The sequence below is a fragment of the Eumetopias jubatus genome, unplaced genomic scaffold (assembly GCF_037043125.1).
Source record: "Eumetopias jubatus isolate StellerSeaLion01/CBP00866 unplaced genomic scaffold, mEumJub1_p1.0 scaffold_1, whole genome shotgun sequence".
In the NCBI taxonomy this organism is placed as follows: Eukaryota; Metazoa; Chordata; class Mammalia; order Carnivora; family Otariidae; genus Eumetopias; species Eumetopias jubatus.
The window spans coordinates 204861331-204878876 of record NW_028274807.1 but is presented as its reverse complement, the minus strand read 5'-3'; the positions used below and the strand labels follow the sequence as shown (position 1 = coordinate 204878876).

General features: G+C 56.9%; 1 protein-coding gene across 3 annotated transcripts; it reads right to left on the bottom strand.

The window, feature by feature from the left end:
• Positions 1-670: 670 nt before the first annotated feature.
• On the bottom strand, positions 671-16913 carry JAK3 (Janus kinase 3). Of its 3 annotated transcripts, none has more exons than XM_028087048.2 (24): positions 16812-16913; positions 13911-14107; positions 13329-13452; positions 12901-13033; positions 12576-12721; positions 11895-12189; positions 11191-11313; positions 10935-11092; positions 10182-10293; positions 9753-9939; positions 9114-9241; positions 8764-8895; positions 7749-7833; positions 6847-6974; positions 6028-6160; positions 5801-5952; positions 5508-5658; positions 4711-4850; positions 4442-4631; positions 3871-3995; positions 3380-3618; positions 2744-2861; positions 2248-2358; positions 671-868 (listed from the first exon to the last, which is right to left on the bottom strand). In XM_028087048.2, the coding sequence occupies exons 2-24, from the start codon at positions 14092-14094 to the stop codon at positions 761-763; spliced, it is 3402 nt and encodes a 1133-aa protein (XP_027942849.1). In that variant the 5' UTR covers positions 14095-14107; positions 16812-16913; the 3' UTR covers positions 671-760. The 3 variants fall into 3 exon arrangements, with proteins under 3 accessions (XP_027942849.1, XP_027942854.1, XP_027942855.1); XM_028087053.2 differs by having other exon boundaries at positions 3446-3618; positions 12901-13012; XM_028087054.2 differs by lacking the exons at positions 13329-13452; positions 16812-16913 and having other exon boundaries at positions 12576-12677; positions 12901-13012; positions 13911-13998.
• Between the last annotated feature and the right edge of the window lie 633 nt (positions 16914-17546).

Genomic DNA, 17546 nt, shown 5'->3' with positions numbered 1-17546 from the left:
CTGGGCTCTTAACCTCTGTACTCTGAACCTCTTCACTCTCATCATGCTGTTCCCTCTGCCAAGAATGCCTTTCCTTCCCTCAGCTACTGAAAAGCTCCTGTAAGTCTCCAGTGTCATCAACTGAGTGACCCTCCAGTCGGGATAGAAAGGGTCCCAGTATTCAAGTTGGCAAATGGAAGGCCCAGGATGCTCTGGTACAATTAGGGTGGACTGGGACCCCAGCCTCTCCTGGCCCCTCACATGAGCCCAAAAAGTCATGCAGGCTCCCCCCCAGAAAGTGAATTTCCAACCAGGGCAGCTGCTTTTGTCTGTGGCTTCCTCCAGCAAAAGAGGGATGTTGGAACAGAAGCCTGAGATCATGTATTTAAAGATCTGCAAGATCTTCACTGAGACAGGAAGCTCAGGGCCAAACCCTGAGAGGATAGGAAGATGGGAGGGGCTTAAGTTTGGCTCCTAGATTCTGGGGTCAAGGCACAGCAGGCCCCACCAAGGCATTCATCTTGAATCTTTACAAGTTCCTGAGGCCACAAAACTTCTGTTGCCCCACAAGCCAGGGATGCCCCCCAAATGCAATGTCATTTGCCCTCTGGGGGGTCTCTGTGAAGCAGGAAGCCCAGAGAGGGGCAACCTCCTGCCCAAGCTCACACAGCCAGTTCACAAAGACCAGAACCCAGAGGTAGGTGTGCAGGAGATATAAAAATGAAGTGAATGCGTTTCTCCCTCCAGACAAGCAGGGAAGGCGTGAGTTTCACACTCTCTGCTAGCCCTGGCTTGCACTCCATAGTGCATCCAGCTGGGGGCCCAGGGCACTGAATGTTGGCCGGTCTTGCGGGCTAGGGGCCCAGCACAGCTTCATGAGCTCATGAACCTGAGGAGGTGGGAAGAGACAACAGGGTCACATATGAGTGGTAGGAAGGACATGACTCCTATTCACAGTTTGAAAATATAAATTAGGGGCGCCTGGGTGGCTCAGTTGGTTAAGCTACTGCCTTCAGCTCAGGTCATGATCCTGGAGTCCCGGGATCGAGTCCCACATTGGTCTTCCTGCTCAGCAGGGAGTCTGCTTCTCCCTCTGACCCTCCCCCCTCTCATGCTCTCTCTCTATCTCATTCTCTCTCTCAAATAAATAAAATCTTAAAAAAAAAAAGAAAATATAAATTAGATTCCCTCCCTCCCCTGCTCCAAAGCCTCCCATGGCTCCCTACAGGTCTTAGAACAAAATCTCATGCCCTCCCCTGTCTCCTTCCTCCTCTCTTGTTCCCTGCAGCCCCATCTGCCCCCATCTCATTATTTAAACGCATCAAACTCATTCCCACCTCAGGGCCTTTGCACACGCTGTGTCCGCCACTGAGAATGCCCTCTCCCAGCTTTCCCCATGGGTAGGCTCCTCCTCCTCCTTCAGGATCACCCCCTCTGAAAGGCCCCCCTGACCACCACCACACCCCCTCCTTTCCTCCTGTTCAATTCTTTCTAGACATTGATCACCACCAGACCAGAATGTTCTTGTTAGCCTCTGCTGGTTACCAGGAGGACAGGGGAGTATCTGTTCTGTCCCCTGCTGGGTCCTCAGCACCCAGCACAGAGCTCGGCACACAGTCAACACTCAATAAACATTTGTGGCCTGGGCAGATACATTTATTTATTTTTTTTTTTAAGATTTTATTTATTTGAGAGAGAGAGCACACTGGGGGGAGGAGCATGGGAGAGGAGAGGGACGAGGAGAGAATCTCAAGCAAACTCCGTACCCAGTGCAGCGCGTGATGTGGGGCTTGATCTCACCACCCTGAGATCATGACCCGAGTGGAAACCAAGAGTCATTCGCTTAACTGACTGAGCCACTCAAGTGCCCCTGGGCAGATCAGTTTATGAATGACCAACCTCATCTTAGACATTTCCACAAAAGTTGTGACGATAAACTGTAAGAGTCGTTAACATTTATGGAGTGTTGACAGTGTGCTGGACCCGAAGCTGAGCACTGGAGAGGTGTTAACTTGTCTAATCTTCCCCCACCCCATAAGGCATTGTTATTCCCATTTTTGAGATGGGCAAACTGAGGTTCTGAAAGTGTTTGCAACTTGCCATACAGTGAGAGAACAGCAAAATAGAAGCCAAACTGCCCTTCAGATTCATGCCCCAGGGTATGCTCTCAATCAAGAGACAACAGGAGGTGGGGAGACCCAAAGGGGCCAACTGGCTTGCCCAGGAAAATCCAGAGTGGGAAACTGAGGCAGGCCCTCCAGTGCTCACCTCACCAGGGCAGGCAGGAGGCGCGGGCAGCCTCTGGCCCTCAGCCAGCAGCTCCAGGAGGCAGCAGAGGGCCGGGACATCTCCATCACATGCCATCATCCGCAGGAACTCCTGGGGCCAAGAGGGAGCGCCCGAGGTGGGAGAGGTGCCATCCGTGAAGGAGGGAGGAGGGGCCGCCAGTGACTGGGGAGGGGGTAGGGGTGGGGGGGCAGGGGGCAGCCATAGTGAAGGGAGGGAGAGAGTCATCCGCGGTGGGGAGAGGGGCCAGGCGTAAGGGAGGAGGAGGGGTCATCCGTGATGGAGGGGGAGCGGGCTGCCCGTGGTAATGGGGGTCAGCCTTAGTGAAGAGAGATCCTCCCCATTATAGAGGGCCTATATAATCCTGGGACCAGGTGACACTGAGCAAAAGAAGGACTCGGGCACAAACGGGACAGGGATTGGCCAGGAAGTGTTTGGGGAGAGGAGGGTGCTGGGGAATCCAGGGGTGCTGACTCACGGCTGAGGGGCTGCAACTCTTGTTGCCGTAGGTGAAAAGCTCGTACAGGACGACCCCGAAGCTCCAGACGTCGGACTGGCGCGAGAAGATGTTGTCAGAGAGGGACTCCGGGGCGTACCTGGAGGGGGACAAGGAAATGTTGGGATGCGAAAGTGAGGCAGAGTACGGGAAAGGGAACAACCCTGGGCGGGGGGAACTAGTCAGTGGTGGGTGGGTGAGAAGGTGAGAAGGTCAGTCCCAGCTCCGGGGTCAGAGCTTCCCTGCCTGTGGGATGGGGTAAGTCTCCAACCCTGCGGAGGGTCTGGGCGGGGTCAGGGCGGAGCCGTGGCTCTGGAGGGCGGGGCCAGTGCCGAGGGGCGGAGCGGGGTGGGACCAGGCTGTGGGGAAGGGACTGCACACTGGTAGGAAGGCCGTGGCCCGGCAAGGGCTGGGGCTGCGGGAGGGGCGGGGCCGGGGCGGGCCCAGGACAGTGGGGAGGAGGGGCGGGGGTTAGTGGGGAGAAGTGGGGGGCCTGGGCGGGGTCGGGAAGGGCCCTAGCAGTAGGGGCAAGGGCAGGGCCAATGTTGAGGGGGCGGGGCCATAACGCTAGGGGGCGGGGTCAGGACTGCGGGAAGGGCGGGGCCATGGCGGGCTCACGGAAGTGGGAGCGAGGTAGGGTCCAGAGTAGTGGAGAGGAGAGGTGGGCCAGGGCGGGGTCCCCACCAGAAGATGGGGCTCTGGCCGGGCTCGCGGACCACGTAGTAGTCTTTGTCGAGCGGCAGCAGCTTGGCGAGGCCAAAGTCGGCGATCTTGACGTGCGTCTCGCTCTCCACCAGGATGTTACGCGCAGCCAGGTCGCGGTGCACGCAGCGGCGGGAGCCCAGGTACTCCATGCCCTGCAGGCGCGCGTGAGATACGGACTCCAGCATAACCTGGAATCCAGCCCAAACCCATCCCAGACCCCAAGCCTAACTCTGCCCTGGACCCATCCTGGACCCCTCCAGTCCTGACCTCAACCCTAACTCAACCGCTCCTCCAACCTGACCTGGACCTCCAAACTTCAACCCTCAGCCTTCCCCGCGACTCCACGCAGACTCCCGCCCAGACTTAGCCACTTCAGCCCCCGCGTCCCGGGGCACGTCCCGCACCTTGCAGATCTGCGAGGCGTAGAGGAGCAGGCGGCTGGCGTCGAGGCGCGCGCGGTGCCGCTGTAGGAAGTCGCGCAGGCAGCCGCTGGGCAGGTACTCCATCACCAGCCGCAGGCTCTGGCGGCCTAGGTGAGGTGAGGGGAGGCTGAGAGGGGTCGCCACAGGGCCCAACTCTGTCTGCTGCCCCTCCCGATTCTTCCTCACAGATCAAAGTACGACCCTGGGCCCCTCCCAGCCTCAATATTGCTTTCTGTAAAATGGGAACAGCAACCATGACACTTGTTGCCAATGGCTCTTGAGTACTTTCTACAATACACACTGATTCATTTAAACTTGATAATGACCCCTTTTTCAGGTGGAGAAATCGATGCTCAGAGAGGTTAAATCGCCTGCCCAAGGTCTCCCAGCTGCTAAGGGAGAGAGCAGGAATTCGAACCCTAGGGGATCCAAATCTGGATTAAGCAAGAGCATCAATAGCGCCCCTCCTGGTGTTCCCAGACCACCCTAAAATGTTACTGCAGGAGGATGAGGGCATGTGATTTGAAGAGCACCGGTTTGGGAAGTGGCTCACCTGGGCCATAGCTGACACCACGGTACTTGACAATGAAGTCGCTGTGGAGGGCTTTGAGGATCTGGATCTCCCTCCGGAAGTCCCTCTGCTGGTCTGGCCCGCTGTGCTGCAGCTGCTTCACTGCCACTAGGGCGCCCGTGTTGTCACCCAGAGGGTCATAACGGCACAGTTCCACGCTGCCGAAGTTGCCCTGGGGGACAGCAGGGCTGGTGTCCAAGTGCATGGGTGCATGGGCACTTCCCCGCCCGCCGCAGCCCAGCCCACCTCACCTTGCCCAGCTGTGAGATGTACTTGAGGTGTCTCTCCTCAAAAATGGTAGGGTCCTGGTAGGCGTAGAGCTGGGCGCCATTCCACAGCCCATCACGGGGCGCCAAGGCACCGGGCGTGGGGTCTGAGAGGAGCTCATAATCTGTAGGGCACACGTAGTAAGTGACCGGCACATTGGGCCTTGGGTCCCCCTCCTAAGCTGACTTGCTTGGGGACTTCGATCTGCATGCTTACCTTCTCCATACAAGCCTATGGGTACTTTGCTGGGGGGGGGGGGCTGGAAAAAGAGGCCAACTGGGCAAAGGCAGACCCCTTATGTGCTCTGCATGCTGTGCAAACTACATATAGCTTTGGAGACAGAAGGGCATTTCCCAGACTCCACCACTGTGAAGTGTGGTACATGACTGAGCTCAGTCTGATGAGGGAGAAGTGCTGGCGGCTCTTTCAGGCCTGGCCCATGGAAACCTGGCACGGGACCCTCCACAGTCTCTCTCTCTTGTCTGCAGAGGATGCCACAGGGACCTGAGGCCATGGGATGGGTAGAGCCACAAAGGGAGAGGTGCCTGTTGACCTGGACACCCTTGCTGAATGAAAGGTAAATATCCATCACGTTCGATCTGGAGCCAAGGGGGTCTGTTTGTTACAGCAGCGGTCAAGCTTCAGCTGTTACAGTCACCAACCACTCCAACCCTGCCAAGCACACAGGGCCGGCTCTGCATGCAAATTTCAATTTTTTTTTCCCTCTCGGGGCCTAATATGACAGGCCAGCGCTGCCCACCCTGCCCGGCCCAGTGGGCACCTGAAGTGATGAGGCTGTTCAGGTCACGGATGATGGCACGGAAGGAGGGTCTCTGGCCTGGCTCATAGGCCATGCACTGCTGGATCAGTATGGCCAGCTCCATCCACTTGGGGGCAGGCAGCTGCTGCCGCTCCTCGTAAAACTGGAGCTTCTGAAGTTGAGAAGAGTGGCTGGTCATTCTCAGTGCACCCTCAGGAGCCCCCCACCCTAGACCAGCCCATCCTCCCCAAGCTGGACCTCAGCCCACCCTTCTCCCAAATGGGCACTCTAGAGGCCAATGAGGGTGCTCTGACCTTGGCGGGATCCAGGGTGCTGATGGGCATCGGGATCCCACTGAACACCTCCCAGACTGTGGCACCAAAACCCCACTTGTCAGCTTCCAAGCCGAGTGTCCGGGCCTCCTGGAGACACTCGGGGGCCACCCAGGGGATCCTGTCAGTGAGCACTGGGGAGTGGGGCTGGGGTCAGGGGTCTGCTTCCCTGCCCCACTAGGCCCCTCCCTCCACCCTTCCGGACTTACTCTCCCGGCTTAGCACAGAGGGGCTGACACCAGGATCACTCAGCTTGATGAAGGGCAGGTTCCCATCAGCCCCTTCGCGAGCCAGGAGCACCTTCCGGGCTGAGACATTGCCATGGGGGAGGCCTTTGTCTTCCTGGGTGGGCCAGGCATAGAGAATGCCAGGGAGGGTTTGCTGGATGAATAGTCTGGCTGGAGAACCACTACACATCCTTCAAAGCCCACCTGGGGCTGCTCAGACCATACTTCTAGACCTCCTCTGGTTCACCCCCTGTGCTGCCCTGTGTCCCTCCCCTTCAAACCCACCCTGTGGCTCCCCACTGCCTTTAGGATAAAATCAGAGGTCCTCAGCCTAGCATTCAAGGCCCTTTGAGATACTTGCTCACTCTTCCTGTGACATTCTCTCTTCCACACCTCTACCCTGGTCTCCTGCCAACTGAACTGCTGGATGCATCCCAGGACATGCAACTCATCTTCTAAGCTGCAGGCCTTGGCCCAGGCTGTGCCCTCAACCTGACACACCCTCCTTGTTTTCTCCTCTTGATGAGCTTCTATTCAACCCTCAAGGCCCAGCTCCCATGTTCCTTCTTCTGGGAAGCCTTCCCCCTGCCTGGCCTCATGGCTCACTACTCCCCACTGAAATCCACCAATGACCACCTGTTCCCTTCTCCCGCTCTTACATCTCTGAGCTTGTATGTATGCTGTTTCCTAAAATGCCCTCCCCTTGCATCCTTGCCAAACTTCTACACATACCACAGAGCCCACTCTGAATTGCCCCTCCATTCTCTGCATAGAGGGTAGAGCAAGCAGAGGAGCACTCACCAGATAGTTGAGGGCATAGGCCAGCTGTTTGATCACCTGCAGCTTCCAGCTGGCTGGCACCAGGTGGCCAGACTTGCGCAGGTAGGTGTCCAGCGCTCCCAGGTGTACAAATTCCTGTACCATGATACCTGGCAGCAGGCAGCAGGGAGGGGCAGGGCTGGGAGGCAGGACTGCATTGGTGTTGAACAGGCTCTGCCCCACCCCCCCCAGGGGTCCCTGGGGCTCTCAGTTTGGACTGTTCCCTCCATCCTTACCTTGCTCACCTCTCCTCCTCCTCACTTCCCCTATGGCAACCATTTCCCGAGATGCCTGGAAGGGCACTTCCAGCCCTTTGCGTGTTCTGTCTGGAACATCCCGCCTCCTCTCCTCCTCTTCCCTAATTCCTACTTATCTTTGCCTTCTCTGCCTAGAACTTATCTTTGCCTATCCAGAATCATCGCCTAGCCTCCAAGCTGGGCTAGCGGCCTCTGACCACCCACAGTGGCCTGCGCCGCCCCCTCACACACGATCATGTATCACACCCCCCCGCCTGCCGTGTTCCACACTGTGAGCGCAGCTCCTGGCCCCTCCCGGGCTCCCGATAAATAGTTGCTGTACTAATCAGGTGGAACTGGAGCTTGGAGAGGTACCCTGGCCTTTGCAAAGCTACAGAGGGGGTTCACAGCGAGGTGGGATTGGAACCCAGGCCTGTCCGACTTGAGATAATTCTGTGGGGCTGAGTATCGGTGGGAGCTTGGAGCTGCTGCCCCAAAAGTGACAAATGAAGGACACAGGTAACAAGGTGAGGGACCCTGGGGGACACGGGGCCCCAGCCAGGGCGGGCTCTGGATTCGTATCGCTAATGCTGCCATAGACGGTCTCCCTGAGGAAGGGTGGGGGCAGGGGCGAGGGCTGTGTCTCACTGTCTCCGGCCATGCACACGCCATGGAGCAACACGAGATGCTGGTATGACACTTGGCTCATCAAACTCGCTGCTTCCAGAAATGACTGGGGAGAGGAGAAGGGAGAGAAGGTCCATGGGTTCCTCCCGCTCCAGGGTCAGACCAAGCACCCCAAACTTGCTGCTCACAAGTCGGCCTCGGGAGGACACCTCACCACAAGCCTCCTTTGACCTTGGAGTCCACCACTGGTATACACAGGACTCTATCATGGTTTTCGGATGGGGGCTGGAAGTCCCCACTGTAATCTACCTTGGGTCCCTCACACAGAAGTGGGAGACTTGGGGTTCAAGGAGGATTCAAGCATTCCCTGGGTGGCTGAACCCTTGCTGATGCTTCCATCCACATCACTCCCCTCTTCTCCTTTGCTCACTTCTCTCCAGCCCAGTGGCCCTTCTTCACTTTTTTTAGGTTGTATTTATTTAAGTAATCTCGGCACCCGATGTGGGGCTCGAACTCACGACCCTGAGATGAAGAGTCATGTGCTCTTCCAACTGAGCCAGCCAGACGCCCTCTCCTCACTGTTCCTTAAACATGCCAGGCACAGGGGCGCCTGGGTGGCTCAGTCAGTTAAGTGTCTGCCTTCAGCTTGGGTCATGATCCCAGGGTCCTGGGATTGAGCCCTGCATTGGGCTCCCTGCTCAGCAGGGAATCTGCTTCTCCCTCTCCCTTGGCTCCTCCCCCTGCTTGTGCTCCCTCCTCTCCCCTCTCAAGTAAATAAATAAAATCATTAAAAAAAAAAAAAAAAACATGCCAGGCACAACCCTGCCCCAGGATCTTTGCACTGGCTGTTTCTTCTATTTGGTGTACTCTTTCTGTTTCCATCTAAATTCCCTGACCCTTCTGTATTTCATGGTTTGGAGATGCTGCAGCTACATTTCTGTTGTTTTAAGACCTGTGTGTTTTTAAATTTCCCTGAATACACAACGCTTTCTCCAGCCAGTCTTGACCCCAAAGTCTTGGTCCCCATCATACTCACCTCCATGCAGTTTTTATGTTTGGCATCCATCACTTTGAGCAGCACCTCCGTCTCCCGGGCCTCCCCCTCCACGACCTCGTGGCGACAACCTCGGTATATCTTGGTGAAGGACCCGTGACCCAGGTTCTCATGCTGGAGGGTGAGGGGGCAACATGAGAGGCTGATCAGGGGGCTCCTGGTGGGATCCTGGCCCCTGGCCCTGGTCCCATTTTATAGATAATGAAACAGAAGCACAAGGAGATTATGTCACATGTTCGAGGCCACACAGCAGAGATGTAAATGGGGTGCGATGTGGACCCAGTGTCTGAATCCCAACTGAGGTCCCCCCTCCATTTCCTGGAGCCGCTTACCCACTCCAGGCTGTCAGCAGGGATCTTGTGAAACGTCATCTGATTCAGCTGGTATTGGGATTGGGGCTGAACAGGGGATGAAGTGGGTGTGCTGCAACCCCTCCGCACCACAATCAGGTTGGACTTTTCTATGGGGAGGAGGTGGCAGGAGAAAAAGAGAGGTCAGAGGTGGAAGGCCCCCTAAGGTTTGCTCACTCCCTGCCTTAATCTGGGGTCTCTCCCAGAAGCCAACCCTGAGGTGAGGACTCCAAGGTATGTGGTTTATTGGAGACTCTAGGAAGCCCCAGTCGGGGGGGGGGGGTCGGTTACCGATGAGCAGGCAACCTAGTCTCAGTTCTGCTAGAGATTCTGGAAGACTCTGAAGAACTCACACCTCAGAGTTGTCCCATCCAAGGGGTTTGTCTGAGAGTGAAATTCTCCCAGAGGAAGAGGCAAGAGATGGAGAGAGTCTAAGAGTCAGTGACATCTCTCAGATCCAGCTGCAGCTGGATTCCGTCATGCCTCAAGATAGCATCTATTGCACAAGCACATAAATCACCCTTTCTTCCCTAACCCATCTCGACCCGCAATCTCTGCCCCGTGCCACACAAGGCAGGTCCCCAGCTCGATTGCTCCACTCAGGGGAGGGGGTGGGCTCACCTTTGGGTTTGGGGGTGCAGCAGAAGGTGAGGTTCAGCGCAACCCCGTCCACGTGCAGCCCGCCATCCCAGCAGGCTGCCAAGAGCTCTCGGAGACTGCTATGGGGACGGCCAAGGCCAGCCAGGGAGAAGGTTCCCGTGGGGTCACACCGGATGAGGCAGCCCTTATAATCAGGACCCAGGGGGGTCTGCAAGGAGGAGTGGTCCCTGAGTGGAAGTGGGCAGTACTTTTCCCTCACCCATCTTCCTCCGGCACCACAGGCTCATTCCAATCTCCAAGCCTTTGCATATGCCGTTCCCTCCACTGGGAATGCCTTTACCCTCCGCTTCCTCCAGGAGCAAATACTGATTCATCTTTTCGGTCTCAGCTCAAATGTCATCTCCTTCAGGAAGCCCTCCCTGCCCACGTGGCTCCTAGGGGTGGACCAACCTGGACACAGACAGTGAGGAGGAAGCAATCAAAATCCTGGGGACTGCGGCGGAGAACGTAGGAGCCGGGAAGTGAGCCCCCAGTCTTGAGCTTGTTGATGGCAAAATCCAGGCTGTGGAGAAAGGTGGGAGGAAAGGACAGAGACACGGAGATGGAGGCCGACTTGGGTTCTCACCTTCCCGGTTCCTCTGAAGCCCTGGGACCCTCACCAGCTAACATTCCCTCTCTCCTCCCTATTTTTTATTTGACAGAGAGAGACACAGCGAGAGAGGGAACACAAGCAGAGGGAGTGGGAGAGGGAGAAGCAGGCTTCCGGCTGAGCAGGGAGCCTGATGCGGGGCTCGATCCCAGGACCCTGGGATCATGACCTCAGCCGAAGGCAGACGCTTAACGAATGAGCCACCCAGGCGCCCCATCTCCTTCCTGTTTTTAAAAATGAGCCAAAAATCAGGGCTTCTACTAGGGGGTTAAAGAAGAGGCTGCAGGTGGAACCTGGTGCCATCCATCCCCAGGAATCGGCCCTGGCGCCCTGAGGAATCAGAGAGAGGGAAACCACTGCCCTGGACAGCCGCAGAAGGGAGAGCCTAGTCTCATTGGGCGCCAACCATGCACCAGGCGCTGTTCCAGCTCACTTGACCCCTCTCCAAGCCTCCTGGGAGGGGAGGACACTGGGGCAGCGAGAAGGGGAGTGCCCAAGATTCGAACCGACTTCTGGCCGCAGAGGGCAGGCATGGGGGGCGGACCCTTACGTACGTGATGGGGCCGTGGCACTGCTCGGCCACCTCCTCCAGCAGCCGCGGCGGCGCAACCTCCTTGCAAAAGAAGTGCCTGGAGTCGGAGGTCAGCCTGAAGTAGCCGTCGACGAGCGCCACGAAGGACAACGCGGCGGGCAGCCCCGGGAACTCGGCCTCCTGTGAGGATCCGCGTCAGCGCCCGCTACGCCCGAAGGCGACAGTCCCACGTCCCCGCAGTCGGGGTTAGGCGGGAGGGGAGAGGGTCCAGCATTCACCAGGATCTGGTTGTCTGTCCTCGTGACGGTGACCAGGCGGTGCTCCCCGGCCGGGCCAACACGCGGAGCCTGCTTGATGCTGATGTCCACAATTTCTGGAAAGTCGCAGAAGGGCTGGAGGGCCTGGGAACGAGGGGGGGTGGGGAGCTGAAGCTGGCGGTTGCGTCCCCTCGGAGCCCCCAGTCCCTCTTGGAAGCCTGGACCCCACCAACCCACGCCTTAAGCCCTGACCCTCCAAGCCTCTCCCAACCCCGGCCCCTTCCCACCTCGGCCCTGCCAAACCCCGGGCCCTTCTATCAATCCTACCCCTCCCCAGCCCATCCCCAGTGTCTCTCATCCCACCCCTGCTCAACCCCATCTCCTTCGGTCGGCCGATGCCTTCCCTGAGCCCCTCCCTCGCTTAGCTCCACTCCACCTCCGCGGCTCCCTCAGTCCAGCCGGGAGCCCCGCCCCGTCTCAGTCCTGACTCCTCCCCCCGACCTTCAGGTAGCCCCGCCCTGAGCCCCGCGCCCAACCAGTCCCCTCCCTCTAAGTCCCGCCCATTTTTTTCACTCCCGCCCCCACCCGTCGCTTGGCCTCACCTCTCACTCAGCGGGCCCCTATCGGAACCCTCAGTCTCTCCCCTCCTTCGCCCCGCCCACTCTCCTGCCCCTCCCTCCTAGGCCCCGCCCCCGCCGTTGGCCCTGCCCAGCAGCCGCCCATACCTCTTGTCCTCCTGGACTCCAGGCAATGCCGGTGTCACCAGCCACTCGGAGCAGCCCCTGCACATCCAGACCACCAGCAGCCCCGGGGAGGCTCACGAGGAAGGTCTCGACCGCCCTGGCCGGGTCGAGCCTCTCCAGGTCCATGATGTACTTGGCCATGAGCGAGTGCCTGTCAGCCTGGCAGGCGGTCACGCGGCGCAGGGCCCTGCGCACAGTCCTGCGGATGCGCTTCCGCGTCACGAAGCTCAGGCCCTGGATCAGGTCGCGCAGGTCGGGGGGCAGGCAGACCTTGTAGCTACGAGTGAGGGTAGCGAGTCCTCACTGTGAGGAGGGATCTCCACAGGTACGGACAGGGACACACACAAACCCGAATTTTAGTTGAAGGGCTGAAGTGTGGCCTCAGCTGGTGGGCAGGAAGCACACACGGAGACACTCAAGGACACACATGCGGGAAGGACCACTGGGGTCCACAAGACAGACAGACACACACAGGGCTTTAGCAGCAGGAGGGAGGCAGGGACTGGAGCCTCAGTGGTTCGGTGGGGTCCTGGGTCACATGGACACACTGCGGGCTTGTAGGTGGGGAACCTCATGGGAGCCTGAGCTCTAGGGATGCCCCAGTGGAGCCACATTTGCTCACTCTCAGATAGACGCTGGGTATCACAAGCTGGAAGCCCTCACCTGACAGTTTTCAGCAGTTCCTCAGGCTGCTGAGCCTGCTCGTGAGCCATCCGGGCCAGGTCCAGCACCGCCAGGCTGAGACATTCACCCTGCTCCTTGAGACTGAGGCCCACAGGGAGGTGGCCACTCACCAGGTCATTCCGGTGCTGGGGGCCAGTCACAGCCCAACCGTGAGCCCTGATGTTGCCCTGCAGACCACCCTACCCCTGGGCTGATTCCCAACCCTGGGCTGCCACAGAGAGGGTCAGCCAAGGCCGCCCAACTGCGAGCCTTGATGTTGCCCTGTGGACCCCAGCCCCGGGCTAAGCCCCATGCAGACCCCTACCTGGGCGAAGAGGTGCTCCAGGACTGGTAGGTCAAGGATGGCGCTGGCCAAGTCCTTTCGTAGACCAAAGCGGTGGCACTTCTCTAGCCCAAACCAGTTGGGGAAGTAAAAGCTGTTGGGGAAGGGGAGAAGCCTGGAATAGGGGTAGGGAGGGGTGGAAGACCGTGCTCAGACCTCACAGAGCCCAAGTTGTACCACTGACTTGTTACGTGACCTTGGGCAAGCAACGCACAACCTCTGGCCTCAGTTCTTCATCTGTGCAATGAGCAGTGATCACATCCTCCCTGGGGCACCACCGGGAAGTGCAGGGAGATGATAAGGTTGTAGGATCACTGTTGTTTTAAACTCCCCTTGCCCTCAACAAAAGGCATCCCCTCTTGGTAACATTTAACCCATGCCTGTGGCAGTAGGGGTGATGTGCTTCCTACCGGAGCCTGTAGACCAGGACTTGGGTGCCCGAGTCCTCCACGGAGAAGACGTGGCTTGGGGGGAACCAGCAGGACAGATCCTCCGTGGCCAGAGCAAAGAGGGAGTGGTACACAGGCAGGATGCCTGAGGGGATGCCCCCATCAGCACCTTCCTAAATTTCCCCATCTTGTCCCTCGCAGGGCTGCCATGGTTACGAACCCCATGCAGCCCTGCAGGGCTCTTTCTCACCGTGGGCTCTCACACTGTGTCCCACCCCTGCTCACACACACTCCAGGGCTCCCCATTGCCCTTAGCAGAGAATCCACACACCACCTGCCTCCTGGGGCTCCCTGCCCTTCTCCCCAGAGTGCTCCTTCCACTGTACACTTTACCTCAAAGGATGACCAACTGTTTGCCCTCATGTGCCTCCCAGTCTTTGCACAGCCTTTCTCTGAACATCTTCCTCCATTTCCAAACTCTTATTCATCCCTCAAAGCCCCAGCTCCCATGCTGACTCCACTTGACAGCTATTCCAGCTCCCAATCTAGGCCTCCCACAGCCCTACTCCTCTCTTTGGCCCAGTCTTCTAGGGACCCACTCACCACTGGCCTTAGCAGCCCAAACACACAGCTCTTCAGCTGAATGATCCCCAAAGGAGAAAGATAGGCGTTGTGGGGGTCCAGGGCCCCGAGGGGGCAGCAGCACGTGCAGGGCACCAGCTTCTGAAGACGAGAGGCTGCAGGAACGCTGAGGAATCAGGGGTGTCTCCTCGCTTGGAGGTGCCATAGGTATAGCCTGTCTGGACACAAAGAGAGGCAGCCACTCAGTTCTGGCCAGAGGGAAAGAGACTACAAAGCTTCTAGGTGGGGGGGGGGGGGGACAGAAATGCTGCAGGGTGAGGTAGGGTTGAAGCTGGTGAAAGAGGGAAGAGAGGGGAACAGAGACACACAGAAAGAGAAAGACAGATGGAGAGGGGCGCCTGGGTGGCTCAGTTGGTCAAGCATCTGCCTTCAGCTCAAGTCATGACCCTGGGGTCCTGGGATCGAGCCCCATGGAAAGCCCCACATCGGGCTTCCTACTCAGTGTGGAGTCTGCTTCTCCCTCTGCCTCTCCCCCTGCTCACGCTCTCTCTCAAGCACACTCTCTCTCAAATAAATAAATAAAATATTTAAAAAAAGAGAGAGAGCTGGAGAAAGAGAGATGGGGGGAGCTGAGTGTGCAAGACTGGTGAGGAGCCATAAACCCCCCCAGTAAGGGCTATGCTGGGGTCTGGAGGATATTCTACACTCTAATTTGTGTTGACACACATAATTTGTGTGTATTCTTGTCAGTCCAGGACAGACATCTCCAGTCAATCTGCAGCCTCCCCATCTATCTACATTACTTCAAAGCCCCTGCCCCAGGCAGGCATGAGCAATCAATCACAGATGTACAGATTTGCAGACCAAGAAGCAGATAGATACTGGTTCGTGTACATGGGTGGCCCATCACTTCCTGCAGGTCTAGGAGACTCAAGCTCTTCTGGGGTTGGGGCTGGAAGCTTTTCTAGCTGGTATGATGTATGCCTTGCAGCATGCATTAGATCCAGACTGATGACTCAGTCAGTAGGGATCTCTGTGTCTTATCTGCCCACCACCATCACCATCTCTGTCCCCTTTATCACTCCCACTGTTTAGGCTCCTGTAGCAAGAAGCCCTCCCTGGAATGGGCCTAGGAGGAAATTGCCCCTCACCCTTTATTACCAGAATTCAGGACCCCTGGCTAGGCAGAGGGAAGGGCTGGACTTTGAGCCAGCCAGGAAAAAGGAGTAGTAGATGGACAAGATCCACTTACATTGACCTGAATAAGGAAGATACAAAGAAAATATTGAGTAAAAAACCATGTTCCAGGGGCACCTGGGTGGTTCAGTCGGTTAAGCGTCTGCCTTTGGCTCAGGTCATGATTCCAGGGTCCTGGGATCGAGACCTGCCTCAGGCTTCCTGCTCAGCAGGGGAATCTGCTTCTCCCTTCTGCCCCTCCCCCCTGCTTGTGCACTCACTCTCTCTCAAACAAATAAACAAAAAACAAAAAAACCACATTCCAGAATAATAGTAGGAGGTGAAGGAGGGATAGCATTAATGAGGTTTTAGCATACCCAGCCCATAAGCCTGGAGCTGGGATAGGGAAAGACCTTAGTCTCTGGGTTCAAATCCCAATCCCATCATACTCAAGCTCTGTGACCCTGGCAGGACTCCCACAGCTGGGACTCCACTTTCTCAGCTGTGAAATGGGCTGACTCCCCACCTGCCTTGGTTTGCTGAGCTGAGCCCAAGCTGTCAACGTTTTCAATCCTCACTAACTGGCACAATGCTTGGTGACATGCCCAGCGAGCACTTGACAAAGGCCAGCTAAACCAGACAGGAAGGTCCCTTGACACAGTGGTTTAGTGGTTCCTATGGTGGAGGGAGGGCATGAGGGGAAGGGAATTTTCCCCTAGGGACACCCCCATGTCACCAGCTCCCAGACCAGGAATCAGAACATTCCCAGTCCCAGGAGCCCTGGGGCCCCTGTCACTCCCTGCAGAGGTGATCACTGTCCTATTTCTAATAGTTGACTTAATCATGGTCTTTGCACTTTTATGTAAATGGAATCACACAATGTGTATCTTTTGTTTAAAATCAATCTTAAAGATATATATATATTTTAAATATTGAAGGAGAAAAGAAAAAGAAAAAGTCAGAGGTGGTGCTTGGGACACAGAAAAATGCCCCTGCTTTATTATTATTTTATTTATTTATTTTTTTAAAAAGATTTTATTTATTTATTTGAGAGAGAGAGAATGAGAGACAGAGAGCACGAGAGGGAAGAGGGTCAGAGGGAGAAGCGGACTCCCTGCCGAGCAGGGAGCCCGAGGTGGGACTCGATCCCGGGACTCCAGGATCATGACCTGAGCCGAAGGCAGATGCTTAACTGACTGAGACACCCAGGCGCCCTGTTATTATTTTTTAAAGATTTTATTTATTTATTTGACAAAGACAGTGAGAGAGCACAAGCAGGGGGAACAGTAGAGGGAGAGGGAGAAGCAAACTCCCCACCAAGCAGGGAGCCCGATGTGGGGCTCGATCCCAGGACCCTGGGATCATGACCCGAGCTGAAGGCAGACGCTTAACCATCTGAGCCACCCAGGCGCCCCAAAATGCCCCTACTTTAACACCCTAAGTCCCACATTCCCTACAGTTGGTTGGTCACCCTAAGCTCTGGCCTGGGTGGGTGGAGGCTGGGAACTGTGCCCCCAGGGGCATGAACTCCAGGCCCAAGGCACAGTGATTCACTCAGGTCCGGAGAGCTGGGGCTTTGAGGTCTCATTTTATGCAGAAAAAGCAGAGGCCACAGAGCCAGCCCCTCCCAGCTCTTGTCTGTCTGGCAGCTTTCCTCAGAGGCCTTACCTTGTCGCCAGCCACAGCCCTTCACATACCCCCCCAACCCCCCCCCCCCCAGAGCCATGTGGCCCCACCAGCTCTTACCTGGCAGCTGGGAAGCCTGGGTTAAGGACAGGAGGGCAGAGCCGGGCGGCAGCCGGAGGAAAGTCCCAGTCGGCTCCTTCCTGTGTGGGCCCCTGGGCTTCCTGAGCTGCTGTCACTTACCGAAAGTCATGGCCATGTGGGGGATGGGGACAGGGAGGGGAGAGGGCCTGGCTGCGGAGGGGCAGAATGTTACAGAAGCCTCCACAGGCAGCGGCCCTCCTTGGACCATTTCCAGAATGCTGGAAACCCTGGACCTAAAGTGGGGGGGAGTAGAGCGGTGAGCAGGGGTCAGGTCTGATCGTTTTTTTCACGCCCCTGAAGTTGTCGTGAGTGGAGGAGGCAGGAGGCTAGGGCAGCATCCCGGCGAGACCCAGCCCAGTGCCCTTACCTGAGAAAGTAGAGTTTGGGGGATAGATTTTAGAGGACTCTTTCATCTCCGTAACCCCATCACATGTCCTGGCACAAAAATGGCTTTGGTATGTATGTATTTTGTTGACTTTAGTTCGATCACCCACAGACACTTATGGGGCACCTACCAGAGCAGACCAGTCTCTGCCTAGTGGAGCTGACAGTCTAGTGGGGGAGATGATATTAAACTATTACCCAGGGGCGCCTGGCTGGCTCAGTCAGAAGAGCATGCGACTTTCCATCTCCAGGTTGTGAGTTCAAGGCCCACGTTGGGTATCGAGATTACTTAAATAAATAAATAAACTTAAAAAAAAATAAACCCAATAA

Excerpts from the sequence above, each read along its gene's own strand:
- JAK3 (XM_028087048.2), bottom strand. The coding sequence starts at position 14,094 with ATGGCACCTCCAAGCGAGGAGACACCCCTGATTCCTCAGCGTTCCTGC. Across the intron at positions 13,034-13,328 it reads GTCCTGGTCTACAGGCTCCG|GCTTCTCCCCTTCCCCAACA; the intron begins GTAGGAAGCACA and ends CCCCTATTCCAG. Across the intron at positions 3,996-4,441 it reads TGGTGTCAGCTATGGCCCAG|GCCGCCAGAGCCTGCGGCTG; the intron begins GTGAGCCACTTC and ends CACCTCACCTAG.